This window comes from Neophocaena asiaeorientalis, unplaced genomic scaffold, assembly GCF_003031525.2.
Source record: "Neophocaena asiaeorientalis asiaeorientalis breed wild unplaced genomic scaffold, Neophocaena_asiaeorientalis_V1.1 scaffold138, whole genome shotgun sequence".
Lineage (NCBI taxonomy): Eukaryota > Metazoa > Chordata > Mammalia > Artiodactyla > Phocoenidae > Neophocaena > Neophocaena asiaeorientalis.
The window spans coordinates 3,972,947-3,991,406 of NW_020172632.1; the positions used below are offsets into that span (position 1 = coordinate 3,972,947).

Here is an 18,460-nt window from a genome sequence, read left to right on the forward strand (position 1 = left end):
AATATATACACACCACCTACGTTTCAGGCACTGTTTCTATGCATACCTGTTTCCTATCTTTCTTTCAAAAAAACAGGACATGTCAACTAAAAAATAGTTAACATTTATTGAGTATTTTATTCTATACCAGGTACTGTCTCAAGCACTTTACACATATTAATCTGTGCTGATTGTATGCCTACCCCTCCTTAGACACAGCATGGACATAACAGAGAATCGTGCAAAACTCCATTTCAGATAGGATGTATGGATAGTATGGTTTATTATAATTTAAAGTTTATTGTTCTCATAATTACAGGCTACAGTTTAGAAGTTTGAAACATAAGAGAAAATTCTATAAAGAGAACTCAAATAAACCTGAACAAGTAGGTAGAAGATGGTTAAAACTTCATAAGTAGTGCCACTTAGCTCTCAGGAATACTTATCTGTCCTTTCAAGCACAGGCTCTGGAGCCAGAGTCAACAACATAAAATATAATCATAAATGACTCTAAGACATTCATCCTACACAAGTGAGCATGGAGATTTATATATATATATATATATATATATGTATATGTATATATGTATATATAGATATAATACATACTTTAATATATTATATTGGTCCACTGAGTATACATATTTTAATAAAAGAATCTATGTAATCCAGTTAAACACACATAAGATTAAGGTATACTTATTACATCGAAAGTTGGTGTTTATAAGTTACAGATATTTAGTACTTTCCAGAGTGTTCTTTTAATTAAAAAAAATATTTTAAAACCATTTCAAACATCTGTTCATTTTCCCAGTGCAAAAGAAGGTTGTTCAAGTCTACTTACCTTTTTCCTAAAGTGTTAAGGGGAAGAAAAAAACCCAAAACTCACTACCATTCACAACTCCCAATACTACTTTCTCAATCAACTTTTGCAGTATATCCTTATAACTGGATTAGTTTATCAAAATTAAACCCTTGTGATTATGATTCAGCCCTTGCTTCATATGTATGACTTTTATGCTGAAATGTTTTAATCTATAAAAGTAGAAAAAAGCTAACAGTGCAAGAAAGTGGTTCAAATTTGTTTTAAACTGCAGCAATTCAATTGTGTGTGGAGAGAAAAAAAAGCACCATTTCAAGATGAAATGAACTGGATATTTTGGAATTTATTCATAGGCTAGGCAACAAGTTACTCTGATTAACACAGATCAATACCACCTTGACTTGGTAACCACAGAGATATTTAATTAGTTTTTAGGTGCATTTTCCTTTATCTTGGTTTTCAATACATTATCTAAATCACTGACTCATGTTAAAAAAAAATAAGATTACAATTTACAGCCTACTTCACAGTCCATTTTAAATTCAGCTTGTCTGCTTGGTCAATTTTACAGGAGATAGGCTTTTAAAACATAAAGAGCTTCGATAATTTGGCAGGTCTCTTCTCTCCCAATTAAAAAACACAAAATTTTTTTGCTAGCCTGCCAATTTTGTAGGTTAAAAACACAAAGAGAATAAACTATTTTAATCCACAAAAATGGACAAAAAGTAATAATATGATTTAATACACATCACTTTTTTCAGTTGTATTCAGTGAATGTTTTTACATTTCAAGTAACTGAACCTTCATTAAAGAAAAAAAAAATATATATGTATACAAAAAGTTAAAGTACCTTCCAGTTCTAGCTTGCTAAAGTTTCTTCTGCAAAAGTAGAAAAATAAACCTACCATGAACTAAAGAGGACAGTGCCATGGCAGTGGCAGAATGGCTGCCAGGTTAAGATTTTTGCTTACCTTATATTGATGGGTATATTTTAAGTGGTAATTTTTCTCCACCCTCTAATGCTTAAAATTATGGAGAGGTATGTGTTTATCTAAAATTCCCTAAGTCCAGAGAAGAAAATTTTAAATATATTTCACACATGAGGCTTTAAAGTTTTTATTTAGGAAAAGATTGAATCTGAAGCTATAATGGTTCAATCTAAAGCATCCCTTTTTCAATAGTGGAGTCAATTTATGCAAAATATTTTTTCTTGTCTATAAAAAACAAATTGAACAGTATTTTGATTATAAGGAAATACAAACATGTACTTTAAACTAGCCAACTCGCTCTGTCATAAAAGAAATAGGATGTTCTTTCCCTTCCCCTCTTTCAACCATTTAAATTAGGGGAGAATACTGCCAACTTTAAGAACCCCACTGGCTATCATCAGAGTAACTACAGAACAAGGGTAGCAAAGGGATGAAACTATTTCTCTATATTCCAGAAGGCAGAAGCTTGGGTGCTCTAGCTTTCCAAGTAAAAGTAGCACAGGCAGGCAAAAGCTCACACTAAATGCACACCAGAACGGGGGCCTAGGTGAAGTTATCTGGGCTACCGCTTTTACAGGGGGAAAAAAAGGACAAATCTGAAATGGAGTTTAAAAAAAACAAAAACTTTTGTCACATTTACAGGAATCTCAAACCTTTTGTATTCCCATGCTCATAGCTAGTTTTGATACACACTGTAAATAGCTTCAGTATTCAGGAAGAAGAGTATTGTGTGATTGACAAAGAACAGGAAAATTCTTCATGCTTCTGATACTTCAGATTTGCTGAGTGCAATAGCCAGTTCTAAGTCTTCTTGCTCTTGCTGATTCAGTCGGGCAAGCCTCTGCTCTTCCTCTCTCTCACTCTCCCTCTTGGCCCACTCAATCATATCTTCTTCAGAGGGATACTGCCATTTAAAAGACAAATGAACAAACGAATAAATCCATGAGCAGAACAAACACAAGAAGGAAAAAGAACTTTTACGAAATGATATTTAACTATTTGTTTCACCTTCTGAAGGACTCTGTAAATAGTCCTGTTAATTGTTAATTTTTTTTTCTGAAAACACATTTAATCAGTTATTAAAATATGATTTAATCTTAAAAATTAATGCAGTCTACAGATAGTCTATAAAATGGAACATTAAACATCATTTTTTTAAAAAGTGGAAATTCTTAAGGTGAATCAGGAGATTTAAAAACAGGAGAGGGCTAGCATTTTTATCTAATGTGAAACATTAACTACTTCAACTTCAGTGAGTATCCTCACATGATAAATCATTTTCAACTTAATCCCACTGGTGATTTCCTACCTTATCCTAGCCCTTCAGGTACAGAAAAATTATGAAGCAAAGAATATCTATACATACATAAATTTTGTTATACATAAAATAAGAGTACTGGATATACTAAATAAGATGTGAACCTGATCAATTTTTTAATGCATTATAAAGAATTCAGTAGACATTGAGAACTTTATGACCTAGTCTAAATAAAACCTTAATGCTGGTAATTATTAAGTCAAGGAAATACACTTATCCACCTGAAAGAGCAACCGTGGCAGATACTAAATAAAAAAATTCTACCCAGTTTCAAGTCCTGTCATACAGAGGAATACCATAACAGGATGAACACCATAATAGGATGAAGTGAAAGAAACTGTCAGGCTTTTTGAAAATGGTAGCTTTTCCCCTAGGGAATTAGAGGGCCTTTGAAACTTATAATACTTAACAAATCTTTCATAATTAAAAAAAGAAGACATTTTTATTATGAGCTGCTTAATATTATACTATACGGAGATGCTGGAATATGAAATAAGCAAAATGCCTTAGCTATTGTTCAAGACTCATTCCAACCAGGTTTTGACTTGCTGAAATCATATTTAAGATATTAAATGCCACAAACTGCCAGAAGGTTATTTTATATTAAGAGGATTATACTAAGAAGAGCAATTCTGGATTCTCTGCTCGAAACAACTCAAATTCCATCTAATAAAAGGCAGTATAATTCTGACACTCTCTGTTTTCCAGTATTCAAAATACTGATTCCTATTCTGCTCCTTTACATTCAGAGGAAGCCACTGAAACTTAAAAAAGCTGGGTAACTGAGACTAATTCTGTCTGCCTTAGTTGCATACAGATTCCTGCCTACATCCTTTCTAACTAGAAATGGCTGCAGGGATAAAGTGACGGGTTGAGGGACCCAATGCTACACTGAGGGAGACATTAGGCACATTGTGGTCAGAGTCACCTGGCCACTAGATCTCTTATTTCTAAAATCATCTCAAGTGCTTAAGGTATTAAGTAGAGGAAAATTATTGCTTTGTTATAAAATAGCGATAATGAAGGTCATTTTACCTGAAAAAACATCTGGGAAAATGAAACACTGTTAGTTACTCTAAGAATTAAAAAAAAAAAAAAGCCTTGTTTTTATCTAAATAATGATGGAATACATGTCATTGCTTAATGTCCGTCCCCCCAGAGTGACACTTCAAGCTGGTTGTCCCATTTCTGTGATCTTATAGACCCTGCCTATGGTCTTGTCACAGAACTCTTCTATTGTCTTTACTGGCCTGCCTATGTTAGTCAGCTCTGGGAGGATGCAGAGTAAATATGGAATGCTAGTGAATTAGAGCCCCCCAAATAATTAAAGATTGTTTAGCTCTTAACAATCATATTTATTTAATAAAACCAACATTTACTTTTTAGGAACACTACTATATGAAACCAGAGTTTTATTTTCAATTCAAAGAATTCCTGGCCCTATCCTCTCATAATCGTTGACTGGTCTCCAGAAATCATCAAGGCTTTATACACAAACACAGTTACAAATACACAAACTCATTATTGGCATTATTCATCCAGAGGGCAGACAGCAAATGACTCTCTAATGGCCCATCATCCATAACAATTTGCAAACTAATAACTGTCAGAATTTTATTTATATTGTTTACCAAGATCAAGAGAAGGGTTTTGCAAAACAACTGGTATATAACCCAAGAATTAAGACTACAAAAATCATTTGAGCAATGAAATACTTTTAGAACCAGCAAACAGAATCAAACAGAGATTTTTTGGTTGAGGGAAGAATAAAGATCATTTTTAACATATTGGTAAATTTAGTTGAAATAATGCAAATTTGGCAGACTCCAAAATAATCTTTGAAAACTCTTTAAACTGTAAATGGAAAGATTTTCCCCCAAACAGCCCATTCACAGTACTTACAGCACTGAAGTTAGCAAAATTGCTTGGGTCAGCCTCTTTACTGGTAGTGGTAGTAGTAGAAGAAGAAGAAGTGAATGGATCACAAAACATATCAGGATCTTTTTCTTTGGGGCTGTCATTGCCTGGGAAAGGCTGAAATGGATCATTCAGTTTAAAGGGATCAGAAGAATCCGATTTGTTGATGGGTCTTTTCCCTGGATCAAAATCATTACAATTAATTCAACCAGCAAATATGGCAAACACAAACACACAAGAACATGAACACAGGGAGCATTAAAGAGCTGGGGGTGGGGAATGGGGGTCAGTACCTCAAACACATTCTTAATATGGTCTTAAACTATCACAGCCAACACTATGTCCTCAAATTTTCACACACAACCTCTCAAATATATTCTAGCTCTGTGTAGCTAAATGGAAAAATAGCAAAGAAGGGGGGAAATGGGCCGGGAATCTTATCTGCCCAGAGAGTTGACCTTCTCTTCTCCAAAGCAGCATGTTCCCAAGAAAAGAGAGAGGAATGGACAAAACAGCAGGAGAATGACAAAGAATAATGACAAAAACGGCCTCTGCTGTGATAACCTCTGCCTGATACAGTTATCCACTAGTGGCAGGAAGGGCAAATGAGCTTTGAAAAATGCTAATATTCTTCTGATTTTCCTCTGGATCTATATGTAACACCTGGGAGCATGAAATTAAAAACTACCTTGGTAAAGCCCACCTATTTCTTGCTATTACAATATTTCAAACTGAAGAATAAAGAGAATGCTTTGAAGACCAGGCCCTAAATCTTTGTGGGTGCTGATCAACTAAATCTTTTACCAAACAGCATACTGTTGCTCATTAATTCAGCACCATTTTCAAACAAGTTTTCTAATTTTAAAGACTTAAACTCAGTACATCCTGAAGAAAGGATAATAAGAACAGGTGCTAAAATATCTTCAAATATATATATTTTCCTAAAGACGTGTTAAGCTGGTAAGAGCAATCATAACAACAGATTCTTTCTGGCACTGTAGCAGCTTACAAAAGGTGTTCACATCTCATATCTCAAAGGATCCTTCCACAATCCTGTGAAGGTAGGCAACATTAGAATTAATGCCACCATCTAACAGCTCAGATAGCCGAGGTTCAGACATATGAAGTTACACACTCAAGATCATAGAGCTAGTCAGAGAATATCCAGAATTAGAACCCAGATCTTTAAGCTGCAGTTCAACAAACCATCTTTCTTTCCTTGATTTTTCTACAGTGATATATACTCACTTTGCTGAAGTCTTAGATTTAGTTACAGCACTAGTATATTAGTTTACTTAGGATTTTAAAAATAACTTCACTGTTGGCACCTTACTGGTATAAAACTTAAATGAGCAAATTAACCATCATTTTTAAAAAAATATATTCTGACAACCTTACTCTCTAGTGATATATGATACAGGCTACTTTTCCTTAAAAGATAAAAGGAGTTCAGTTCAGTTCACCTGATTTTTCAACAGGTAGCTGGGTCTTAACAATTTTATTTGCAATTCTTTAAATCAAAGAAGAAAAAAAAATCTGCCCAAGAAATACCATAGGGAGGCTATTATGAAAAGGCAAGAATAATATTCTAGAACTACTGAGGCTGAAAATTTACCACAGAATGATATATGGTTAAAACAATAATGTACCAGATGTGTCTTCTCACAAGTAGCACTACAACTATTCAGGGGATTGCCTTTTTACCACTTCTCATGAACTTTATTATCTTCATTAAAAACAAACAAACAAACAAAACCCCTTTTTCTTTACAGTGCTAAACAAAACAAAAAAAATAAGAATAGTAAGAATTTGTTTCTAGACCAAAAACATCACTTTTATAAAATAAAGGAGTCTCTTATCAAGTCAAGTAAAATAATATTTTCCTTCAAGAAAAATAATACTTTCTTTTAAAATTCTGATACCGAAAAGCTGAATTCTGGATACCAAAAAGGCCATATATTCTCACATTAAAGGACTTAAGGAAGACTTCACATTTAGCAGGAAAAAGAAAGGGACTTCAAATTAATCTTTGCTTACAGAAATTTATTAAAATACCAAAGCGCAGGAAACTGTTGTTCAAATGGTAATCAATGAGCTTCCAAAAAGTAAGAGATTTCGTTGGTACTTTCCTTTTTTCATTTACTGCCTCTCTAAAATGATTTAAAGAGAAATTAGCTCTTGCTAGAAAAATAGTTCATGACAGTTACACAGGCTGGCTTCTTAGGCACATATCTGTAATTCTGCATTAAAGTCAGAACAGATGATGGCAGCAGGCTTCTGCTGTGTTTTTGGACTTGTTTTGTTTAAGGCCCTTTATATAAAGTCTACAAATAAGGCCCACACAATACTTTTCAGAAAGAAAAAGGAAGTAGTTGATTTAGGAAAGGTATCAACTCTCATACCAGGTGGTGGTGGGCAGGGCCTTGTTGGAGTTCCAATCTTTGGTGGCAGTGCTGGGGGTACGTCTTCAGTTTTGATGGATGTTTCCTCAAGCATATTTTTTGTAATGACCATATTGCTGATGGAGCTTGATGTGGATGAACTAAAAGGATCTTCATTGTTGACCTTTGTTTGAAAAGAAATTACTCATGGTTATATATATTATGCCAACCAAACCGTATGCGGTTATGGAGCATTTGGAAGAGTGATCTTCAGTATTATGCAGCTTTATTTATTTCAATTCTGAGAGCACTAACATTTTAACCTTTGCATTCAGAACCAAAATGGAAAAAAATTTTTTAATTGTTCTATATGAGTAGTGATTATAACATCACTACTTATTAAGAGCAACAGATCGTACCAAAACAAGCCAACTCTGGATTAAAGGTTTATTAAGATTCAGGTGATACAAAACCATTGAGGCCCTTTATAAAGAGACTAATATATTTTTCCTCAAGTGAATATCTGATCCAAAAGATAAAGGAAAAAATACCGATTCCACACTTGCCAATGCACTTAAATATAGGAAAGATTTAATACTAAAGTCAAAGAAAATGGCATCTTAAAAAACATTAAAGACAACCTGAAAGTCAATTTTGTTTTTTAAGCAAACTGATCCCATGGCATAAGTCTTATTGTGGGTCTGAAGACCTGGCCTCTCTAATACATGGAGTAATGAAAGATTCACTTTTCTATAATGAATCAGATATTACAGTTTAGGCCAGTGTTTCTCTAAAGAAGCATGCTGACATTTTGGGCTGGATATAGCTCTGTGTTGTGGCGTTGGACAGGGTGTTGCACAACATCCCTGGTCTCCAGCCACTAGATATGAACAGCCCTCCTCCTCAGCTGTGACAACCGAAAATGTCTCTAGACATTGCCAAATGTTTCCTGGGGGGTGGGGGTGGGGGGAATAACACCCAGTTGAGAACCAATGATAGAGACAGTGTGACATATACTCTAAGTTTACTCTTTTGGCCTGAATCAATCCTAGGGCTACATTGGAAAATAGGTAGTTGACATATATAGTCTACTACCTAATAGTGCTGGGCTATTAATTATCTTAATACTAACCTTAACAGTCTCAGAACATAAAATCAAGTAACCAGTACAGAGAGGATGGAATGAATGTCCAGATTTTACAGCTATTGACCCAGACAGTCAACAGGGGGAAAATGTAATTCAATTGGAAGAAACATGTTTAAAAAGACAGAAGGCTCTTAAAGGTGTTGAGCAGACCTGCCAGTAGAAAATTATAATTATCTGTACCATCATCATTGTCTTTGTGTACAGAAATGTCTACTTTGATTACATCTTATATTTCATTTCTGTCTGAAATCAATGTTTGCTGTGCCTTACTGAAATCAAGTTGCAATCTCTATGAGGGTCAGGTTATAAAATCAAAAGGAAGGATCACTCCTTTGGTGGAAACACAGTATATTTTACTTTCCTACTAAGTATTGCAGATTACCTTTGACAATGTGCTGAAGTCAGCAAATCCATCTTCAAATGATTCATTTCCAAAAACAGAAGCAAAGGGGTCTGTGGCTAAAATGAATAAAGAAAATCAATGTAATAGGACAGAAAGACATCAAATTTCATGTCCTCTTTTGGTTAGTAACATTCAGACAAATGAAAAATATCGAATGCCAAATATTAGTCCCTGAATTTAAGTCCACAAAGACAGTTTAGCACACGGATGAATCACTGAAGAATCAAAAACAGGTGAACTAACTCTAGGTAAAGTGTTTAAGGCTTTGGAATACACGTCAAATAATATAGCGCTTAAACTATTTCTAATAAAGACATCATGAAGTAAAAAAAAAACTACACCATTAATTCCACATTTCACACACACCCTTCAAGGTCCATTTCAAATACTACAATATCCACAAAGCCTAGAATAACCTAGGTATCTCTAATTCACACAGCAAGAAGTGATTTCTTCCTTCTTTGTGGCACTGACAGCATTCTAGTTTGTATTATGGTTATCTGTGATTGATATATCACCCCTACTAGATTGTAAGGTTCTTAAAAACAAGGAATAACACTTATCCAACAAAGAACGAATGGTCAAAAAAGATTCATTGGCCATATATAAAACTGAAGAAAATAAGAAGATAGAGTTCCTATGTCTGAAAAGTTCATAGTACAGTGACAGACATATACACAAACAATAATAAAATAATCTTAAATGAGCTACTAGAGAGGTATAAAAAACCTGTAGTAGAAGCCATTAACTGCTGGGAGAATCGGGAAAAGCATCAAATAAGCCATTACATTTGACCTAGGTCTTTTAAATAAGGGATGGAGTCTGCTGAATAGATGGAGGTGGGGGAGAGAAATCTATTCCAGGCAGAAGGAACAGTAATTGCAAAAGCAGTATTTAATCCCTGCTCCACAGGCATGAGAAGTTATCTGTTCCATCACAGTGCACTTAACAAATAGACTAACATTTTCAGCTGGAACAAATTGACTTACGTTGAGATAGGTTTTGTCTGTTCAGGCATAAAGGCTACCAATAAGGTCAAAGAATATTTATAGGAATTGCTGCTTGATATAGGAAAGCAGAAAGAAACAAAGGAAGAAGAAAGTGAATCTCAAAAGAGAGGATAAGACAGAGCAAAGAGGCATAGAAAAATGCTCCTTGCTCTTCCTTAACTCATCTTTACATCAAATCAGTTTTAGGACAAAGTGTGCTCACCCACTCATTTAAATGTGTAAAGTGTGCCCTTACCTCTAACAGTGAGTACACCATGGACATAAACAGAAGAGGGGCAAGGAAGATATACATTATCTTTGTCTTGTCACCAAGACAGTCATGAGGTGGGTAGAAGCACAGAGAAAATCAGTCCATTAGGGACACACCAATAACTCTGAACCTGAAGAGGATGTTGAGAGTCCAGAGTTACAGGAAATCCTACAGCTTTAGCCATAAAAGATGGTTTTGTATTACTACATATCTGCTGCATCCCACAGCCTCAGGCCCTGCCTAGTCATGGGTGCTGTTTCAGGCTTTCCCTTCTTTCTCCTCCTCTTCCTGTAATTCCTGATGCAGTGGCAGCTGAGGCACAGCCTGAGCAGGATGCAGACGCTCTCCTGATTGGTATGGGCTCATTTCACTTGACGGACTGAAAAATCTGCTTCACGCTTTTGCTCTGCCATGGTACCACAGCTTTTACAAGCAGTCATAACACATGTGACAACACTGCTGAGTTAGGTCAGGTTTGACTGAAATATTATGAAGTGTACATTGTGAAAGACACTAATAAAAAACATGACACTTGTATATGAAGAATACGCTACATGTAGGTTACTAGAGTATTTTTTAAACATCTTTATTGGAGTATAATTGCTTTACAATGGTGTGTTAGTTTCGGCTTTATAACAAAGTGAACCAGCTATACATATACATATATCCCCATATCTCCTCCCTCTTGCATCTCCCTCCCACCCTCCCTATAGCACCTCTCTAGGTGGTCACAAAGCTGATTTCCCTGTGCTATGTGGCTGCTTCCCACTAGCTATCTATTTTACATTTGGTAGTATATGTATGTCCATGCCACTCTCTCACTTTGTCCCAGCTTACCCTTCCCCCTCCCCGTGTCCTCAAGTCCATTCTCTATGCCTGCATCTTTATTCCTGTCCTGCCTTTAGGTTCTTCAGAACTTTTTTTTTTTTTTTTAGATTCCATATATATGTGTTAGCATACGGTATTTGTTTTTCTCTTTCTGACTTACTTCACTCTGTATGACAGACTCTGGGCCCATCCACCTCACTACAAATAACTCAGTTTCGTTTCTTTTTATGGCTGAGTAATATTCCATTGTATATACGTGCCACACCTTCTTTATCCATTCATCTGTCCATGGACACTTAGGGTGCTTCCATGTCCTGGTTATTGTAAATAGAGCTGCAATGAACAGTGTGGTACCTGACTCTTTTTGAATTATGGTTTTCTCAGGGTATATGCCCAGTAGTGGGATTGCTGGGTCGTATGGTAGTTCTATTTTTAGTTTTTTAAGGAACCTCCATACTGTTCTCCATAGTGGCTGTATCAATTTACATTCCCACCAACAGTGCAAGATGGTGCCCTTTTCTCCACACCCTCTCCAGCATTTATTGTTTGTAGATTTTTTGATGATGGCCATTCTGACTGGTATGAGGTGATACCTCATTGCAATTTTGATTTGCATTTCTCTAATGATTACTGATGTTGAGCATCCTTTCATGTGTTTGCTGGCAATCTGTATGTCTTCTTTGGAGAAATGTCTGTTTAGGTCTTCTGCCCATTTCTGGATTGGGTTGTTTGTTTTTTTGATATTGACCTGCATGAGCTGCTTGTATATTTTGAAGATTAATCCTTTGTCTGTTGATACATTTGCAAACATTTTCTCCCATTCTGAGGGTTATTTTTTCAGCTTGTTTATGGTTTCCTTTGCTGTGCAAAAGCTTTTAAGTTTCATTAGGTCCCATTTGTTTATATTTTTTAATTTCCTTTTCTCTAGGAGGTGGGTCAAAAAGGATCTTGCTGTGATTTATGTCATAGAGAGATAATAATATGGTTTTCCTCCTTCAATTTGTTAATATGGTTTATCACACTGATTGATTTGCGTATATTGAAGAATCCTCGCTTTCCTGTGATAAACCCCACTTGATCATGGTGTATGATCCTTTTAATGTGTTGCTGGATTCTGTTTGCTAGTATTTTGTTGAGGATTTTTGCATCTATGTTCATCAGTGATATTGGCCTGTAGCTTTCTTTCTTTGAGACATCTTTGTCTGGTTTTGATATCATGGTGATGGTGGCCCCGTAGAATGCTTTTAGGAGTGTTCCTACCTCTGCTATATTTTGGAAGAGCTTGAGAAGGATAGGTGTTAGCTCTTCTCTAAATGTGTGAGAGAATTCGCCTGTGAAGCCATCTGATCCCAGGCTTTCGTCTGTTGGAAGATTTTTAATCACAGTCTCAATTTCAGGGCTTGTGATCGGTCTGTTTATATTTTCTATTTCTTCCTGGTTCAGTCTAGGAAGGTTGTGCTTTTCTAAGAATTTGTCCATTTCTCCCAGGTTGTCCACTTTATTGGCACAGAGTTGCTTGTAGTAATCTCTCATGATCCTTTGTATTTCTGCAGTGTCTCGTTGTTACTTCTCCTTTTCGTTTGTAATTCTATTGAGTCTTCTCTCTTTTTTTCTTGACAAGTCGGGCTAATGGTTTATCAATTTTGTTTATCTCCTCAAAGAACCAACTTATAGTTTTATTGATCTTTGCTGTCATTTCCTTCATTTCTTTTTCATTTATTTCTGGTCTGATCTTTATGATTTCTTTCCTTCTGCTAACTTTGGGGGTTTTGTGTTCTTCTTTCTCTAATTGCTTTAGGTGTAAGGTTAGGTTGTTTAATTGAGATGCTCCTTTTTTCTTGAGGTAGGATTGTACTGCTATAAACTTCCCTCTTAGAACTGCTTTTGCTGCATCCCATAGGTTTTGGGTTGTCATGTTTTCATTGTCATTTGTTTCTAGGTATTTTTTGATTTCCTCTTTGATTTCTTCAGTGATCTCTTGGTTATTTAGTAGTGTATTGTTCAGCCTCCATGTGCTTGTATTTTTTACAGAATTTTTCCTGTAATTGATAACTAGTCTCACAGCGTTGTGGTTGGAAAAGATACTTGATAAAATTTCAATTTTCTTAAATTTACCAGGCTTGATTTGTGACCCACGATATGATCTATCCTGGAGAATGTTCCATGAGCACTTGAGAAGGTGTATTCTGTTGTTTTTGGACAGAATGTCCTATATATATCAATTAAGTCCATCTTGTCTAATGTGTCATTTAAAGCTCGTGTTTCCTTATTTAATTTCATTTTGGATGATCTGTCCATTGGTGAAAGTGGGGTGTTAAAGTCCCCTACTATGATTGTGTTACTGTCGATTTCCCCTTTTATGTCTGTTAGCATTTGCCTTATGTATTGTGGTGCTCCTATGTTGGGTGCGTAAGTATTTACAATTGTTATATCTTCTTCTTGGATTGATCACTTGGTTGTTATGTAGTGTCCTTCTTTGTCTGTTTTACTGGTCTTTATTTAAAGTCTATTTTGTCTGATATGAGAATTGCTACTCCAGCTTTCTTTTGGTTTCCATTTGCATGGAATATCTTTTTCCATCCCCTCACTTTCAGTCTGTATGTGTCCCTTGGTCTGAAATCAGTCTCTTGTAGGCAGCATATATATGGATCTTGTTTTCGTATCCATTGAGCCAGTCTGTCTCTTTTGGTTGGAGCATTTAATCCATTTACATTTAAGGTAGTTATGGATATGTATGTTCCTATTCCCATTTTCTTAATTGGTTTGGGTTTGTTATTGTACGTCTTTTCCTTCTCTTTTGTTTCCTGTCTAGAGAAGTTCCTTTAGCATTTGTTGTAAAGCTGGTTTGGTGGTTCTGAATTCTCTCAGCTTTTGCTTGTCTGTAAAGGTTTTAATTGCTCGGTTGAATCTGAATGAGATCCTTGCTGGGTAGAGTAATCTTGGTGGTAGGTTTTTCCCTTTCATCACTTTAAATATGTCCTGCCACTCCCTCCTGGCTTGCAGAGTTTCTGCTGAAAGATCAGCTGTTAACCTGATGGGGATTCCCTTGTATGTTATCTGTTGCTTTTTCCCTTGCTGCTTTTAATATTTTTTCTTTGTATTTAATTTTTGATAGTTTGATTAATATGTGTCTTGGCCTGTTTCTCCTTGGATTTATCCTGTGTGGGACTCTGCATTTCCTGGACTTGAATGACTACTGCCTTTCCCATATTAGGGCAGTCTTCAAGTATAATGTCTTCCAATATTTTCTCAGTCCCTTTCTTTTTCTCTTCTTCTTCTGGGATCCCTATAATTCAAATGTTGGTGTGTTTAATGTTGTCCCAGAAGTCTCTGAGACTGTCCTCAATTCTTTGCACTCTCTTTTCTTTATTCTGCTCTGTGGTAGTTACTTTCACTATTTTATCTTCCAGGTCACTTATCCGTTCTTCTGCCTCAGTTACTCTGCTATTGATTCCTTCTAGAGAATTTTTAATTTCATTTATTGTGTGGTTCATCATTGTTTGTTTGCTCTTTAATTCTTCTAGGTCCTTGTTAAATGTTTCTTGTATTTTCTCCATTCTATTTCCAAGATTTTGGATCATCTTTACTATCATTACTCTGAATTCTGTTTCAGGTAGACTGCCTATTTGTTCTTCATTTGTTTGGTCTGGTGGGGTTTTATCCTGCTCCTTCATCTGCTGTGTGTTTTCTCTGTCTTCTCATTTTGCTTAACTTACTGTGTTTGTGGTCTCCTTTTCACAGGCTGCAGGTTCGTAGTTCCCATTGTTTTTGGTGTCTGCCCTCAGTGGCTAAGGTTGGTTCAGTGGGTTGTGTAGGCTTCCTGGTGGAGGGGACTGGTGCCTGTGTTCTGGTGGATGAGGCTGGACCTTGTCTTTCTGGTGGGCAGGACCATGTCTGGTGTGTGTTTCTGGATGTCTGTGACCTTACTGTGATTTTAGGCTAATGGGTGGGGTTGCGTTCCTGTCTTGGTAGTTGTTTGGCATAGGGTGTCCAGCACTGTAGCTTGCTCGTCGTTGAGTGGAGCTGGGTCCCTTCTGTCCACAAGTAAAAGTGTGAAAGCTTTTTTGTAGTCTTTTTTGCCCCTCCCACATATATTGTGGAGCCCTGGCTCCACAATATCAAATGACGAAAGCTCTCCCAGAGATCTCCAGACATGGAGATCTCTGGGAGAGCTTTCGTCATTTGATATTACATGGAGCCAGGAGGTCTCTGGTCAACCAATGTCCTGAACTTGGCTCTCCCACCTAGAGGCACAGGTCTGACACCCGGCCGGAGCACAAAGACCCTGTCAGCCCCACAGCTTTTGGGAAGTCTGCGGTCTTCTGCCAGTGTTCAGTATGTGTTCTGTAGGAGTTGTTCCACATGTAGATGTATTTCTGATGTATTTGTGGGGAGGAAGGTGATCTCCATGTCTTACTCTTCCGCCATCTTGAAGGTCTCCTTAGAGTTTTTCTATATGTCCTTCATCATAAGAAATGGATTCAGCATTGGTCCAAACACTGGGGAATGCATCCTAGATGAATGACAAAGCACTTTTGCCTAAATTGGGGAAATAAGACTTTGGAAAGAACTTTCTCAGATATTGATCATGGTTGATATGAAGCAGAGACCTGTCCAGAAACTGGAAGGACTCACTGAGCATGAACTTGTTCACATTATGTGTGAGATGCCTGCTGAGGAGTCACAGAAATACTGGGAGAGGAACTCAGTAGGTGGCTTTCTTTTTCTTGAGGCACACAGGAGCCATGGGTCAGCAGAATCAGACTTTGAATGCAAAGGTAATCTGATTAGCACCCTCTTCTTCCCAAGAATAAAGGTAATGATCACTTTGGAGAAATACATAAAAGCATAATTTAAAAATATCATCTATAATCTGATTAGCGGAAATAATCCTGAGAAGAGGAGTTGAGGAATGGGCAACATGGATAAAGGGGTCAAAATGTACAAACTGCCAGTCATAAAATAAATAAGTCATGGGTATGTAATGTACAGCATGGGGACTAAAGTTAGTAATATTGTATTGCAAACTTGAAAGTTGCTAAGAAAGTAAATCTTAAAAGTTCTCATCACAAGGAAAAAATTTGTAACTTTGTATGGTGATAGATGGTAAATAAACTTATTGAGGTGATCGTTTTGCAATGCACACAAATGTTGAATCATTATGTTGTACACCTGAAATTAACATAATGCTTGTCAATTACACTTCAATTTAAAAGAAAGGAAAGAAAGAGAGAGAGAGAAGGAAAGAAAGGACCCATACCAATATTTTATCAGACTTCTTTACCAGCTTTTTTCCCTGGTTTTTTTTTTCCTTACATATTTCAGATCATACTATGCTGACATGATTTTTTGTGAGGTGTGAAGGATAAAGCTACATTTTAGGCATATCACTTTTTACCCCTTTAGTCTCATTTAATTCATAGCAATCATCATTAACTGACATGTTATATATTTGTTTACATAAGCTCTAAAAAAGACAGGAACTTTGTTTTGTTCACTACTGTACCCTCAAGGTCAAGAACACTCATATTTGCTGAAAATATTAAAGGATAAAAAGGACAGAAACCATCTAGTTACTAAGGATATTCCAAACAGATACCATAACATTTCTTAGTACAACCAGCTGACCAACAAGGAATAAGGGAAACCTTAAGGCTCACAAATAATCCCAAAGAACAGCTGTCTACCAGAGAATCCTGGGAGGAAGAAGAAAGCTTTTTTTCTCCATGACCCATTCACAATCCATAAAATAATTAAGCTCAAGCTCACAAAAAACCTTCAAGAGATACTTGTGAATCATAGTCATTAGTAAAGGATCTACTTTCTCAAGCTGGTCTTCAATTAGTTCACTCACTCACTGACCCACTAATCCATTCACATTTAGTAAGCATCTTTTATGTTCAAGCCTAGGTACTAGGAATTTAGGAGGAAATAAGACACAACATCTACCTTCAAGGAACTCATGATTTAACTGAGTGATATACATGTACACAACTGCTACACAGTAAGTGTTAAAGTTCAAAGAGAGTTAAGGAGAAATAACACCTAGATTTATGTGGAAGGGGCAAAAAAGACTTTACAAAAAAGCTTTCACACTTTTACTTGTGGACAGAAAGGAGGTGGGAGGAGACAGAGATATACACTCACTATACCCAAATATACACCTGCCCACGCACACACATTTTTTCATTCCAAAATTAAGTGGCCTTGAAGAAACATTCATGACTTGTGGTTTGTGGAAATGGAGAAAATTAGAGAAGAAACATGAAAGAAAGCAGAGGCTAAGAATTGTAAAATATATGAACATCTGCATGCTTAGCCTGAGTCATTGCCTGTAAAAACGAAGACCTACTTGGCATTTTACTAATGCTGGTGTCAAAGATGCTCTGGGGACACCATGAGTTCCCTTCTATATCCTCAGAATGTTATAAAGCTTTAATTAAGAATTGGAAGGACTTCCCTGGTGGTCCAGAGGTTTAGACTCCTCGCTTCCACTGCAGAGGGTGTGGGTTCGATCCCTGGTCAGGGAACTAAGTCACACGTGCCACACAGGGCAGCCAAAAAAATTGAAAAATAAAAAAAAAGAATTCTTCAAATTCTTGATAGTCACCAACAATGCAATTTTCATTTGTACTGGTAGCTGGTAGCAAATAACAGGAGATTATCAAAAAAAAAAAAAAAAAAAGAATTGGAAAGATTCTGCATTTTCTCAGTTAGGAGTTAGTAAAATATTCCATGCAAAAATTTTCTGGCACCACAACTAATCTCATTTATAATGAAGCGTAAAAAGAACATTTACAAGACAAAATAAAATATATGTAGAAACTGAGTGACCTGAATTTGCTTTCTTTAGTTTTCTTTATTTGTCTGCAATGTGTCTATCACCAGGAGGAAATGCCAAAATAACTGAGACAAAATATTAAAAATATTTAACGTCCTGGGGGCTTCCCTGGTGGCACAGTGGTTGAGAGTCCTCCTGCCGATGCAGGGGACACGGGCTCGTGCCCCAGTCCGGGAAGATCCCACATGCCGTGGAGCGGCTGGGCCCGTGAGCCATGGCCGCTGAGCCTGCGCGTCTGGAGCCTGTGCTCCGCAACGGGAGAGGCCACAACAGTGAGAGGCCCACCTACCGCAAAAAAAAAAAAAAAAAATTTAACGTCCTTCTATTACTATCATAACTACAATATTTTAAAGGTAGGTGTAGAGTGATTAATTTTTAATAACAAAAATTTACCCTTATGTTTCTAATTTATTTTGAAAGCTTATAATTCTCCTGTTCTGTGGGATTAATCTTTTTTTTTTTTTTTTTTTTTTTTTGAGTACGCGGGCCCCTCACTGCCGGGGCCTCTCCCGCCGCGGAGCACAGGCTCCGGACGCGCAGGCTCAGCGGCCATGGCTCACGGGCCCAGCCGCTC

The 18,460-nt window shown here is 36.6% G+C and overlaps 1 protein-coding gene across 3 annotated transcripts in view; it reads right to left on the reverse strand.

Moving 5' to 3' along the window:
- Window positions 1–259: 259 nt before the first annotated feature.
- The window catches only part of EPS15 (epidermal growth factor receptor pathway substrate 15), a 160,685-nt gene continuing 142,484 nt past the window's right edge, over window positions 260–18,460 (reverse strand). For all 3 annotated transcript variants that reach the window (XM_024739268.1, XM_024739269.1, XM_024739267.1), the window contains 4 exons: window positions 8,937–9,013; window positions 7,429–7,591; window positions 5,012–5,205; window positions 260–2,695 (listed from right to left, as the gene is read on the reverse strand). In XM_024739268.1, coding sequence (XP_024595036.1) covers window positions 2,549–2,695; window positions 5,012–5,205; window positions 7,429–7,591; window positions 8,937–9,013 — 581 coding nt within the window. In that variant the 3' untranslated portion in view covers window positions 260–2,548. The remainder of the gene's footprint in view (window positions 2,696–5,011; window positions 5,206–7,428; window positions 7,592–8,936; window positions 9,014–18,460) is intronic.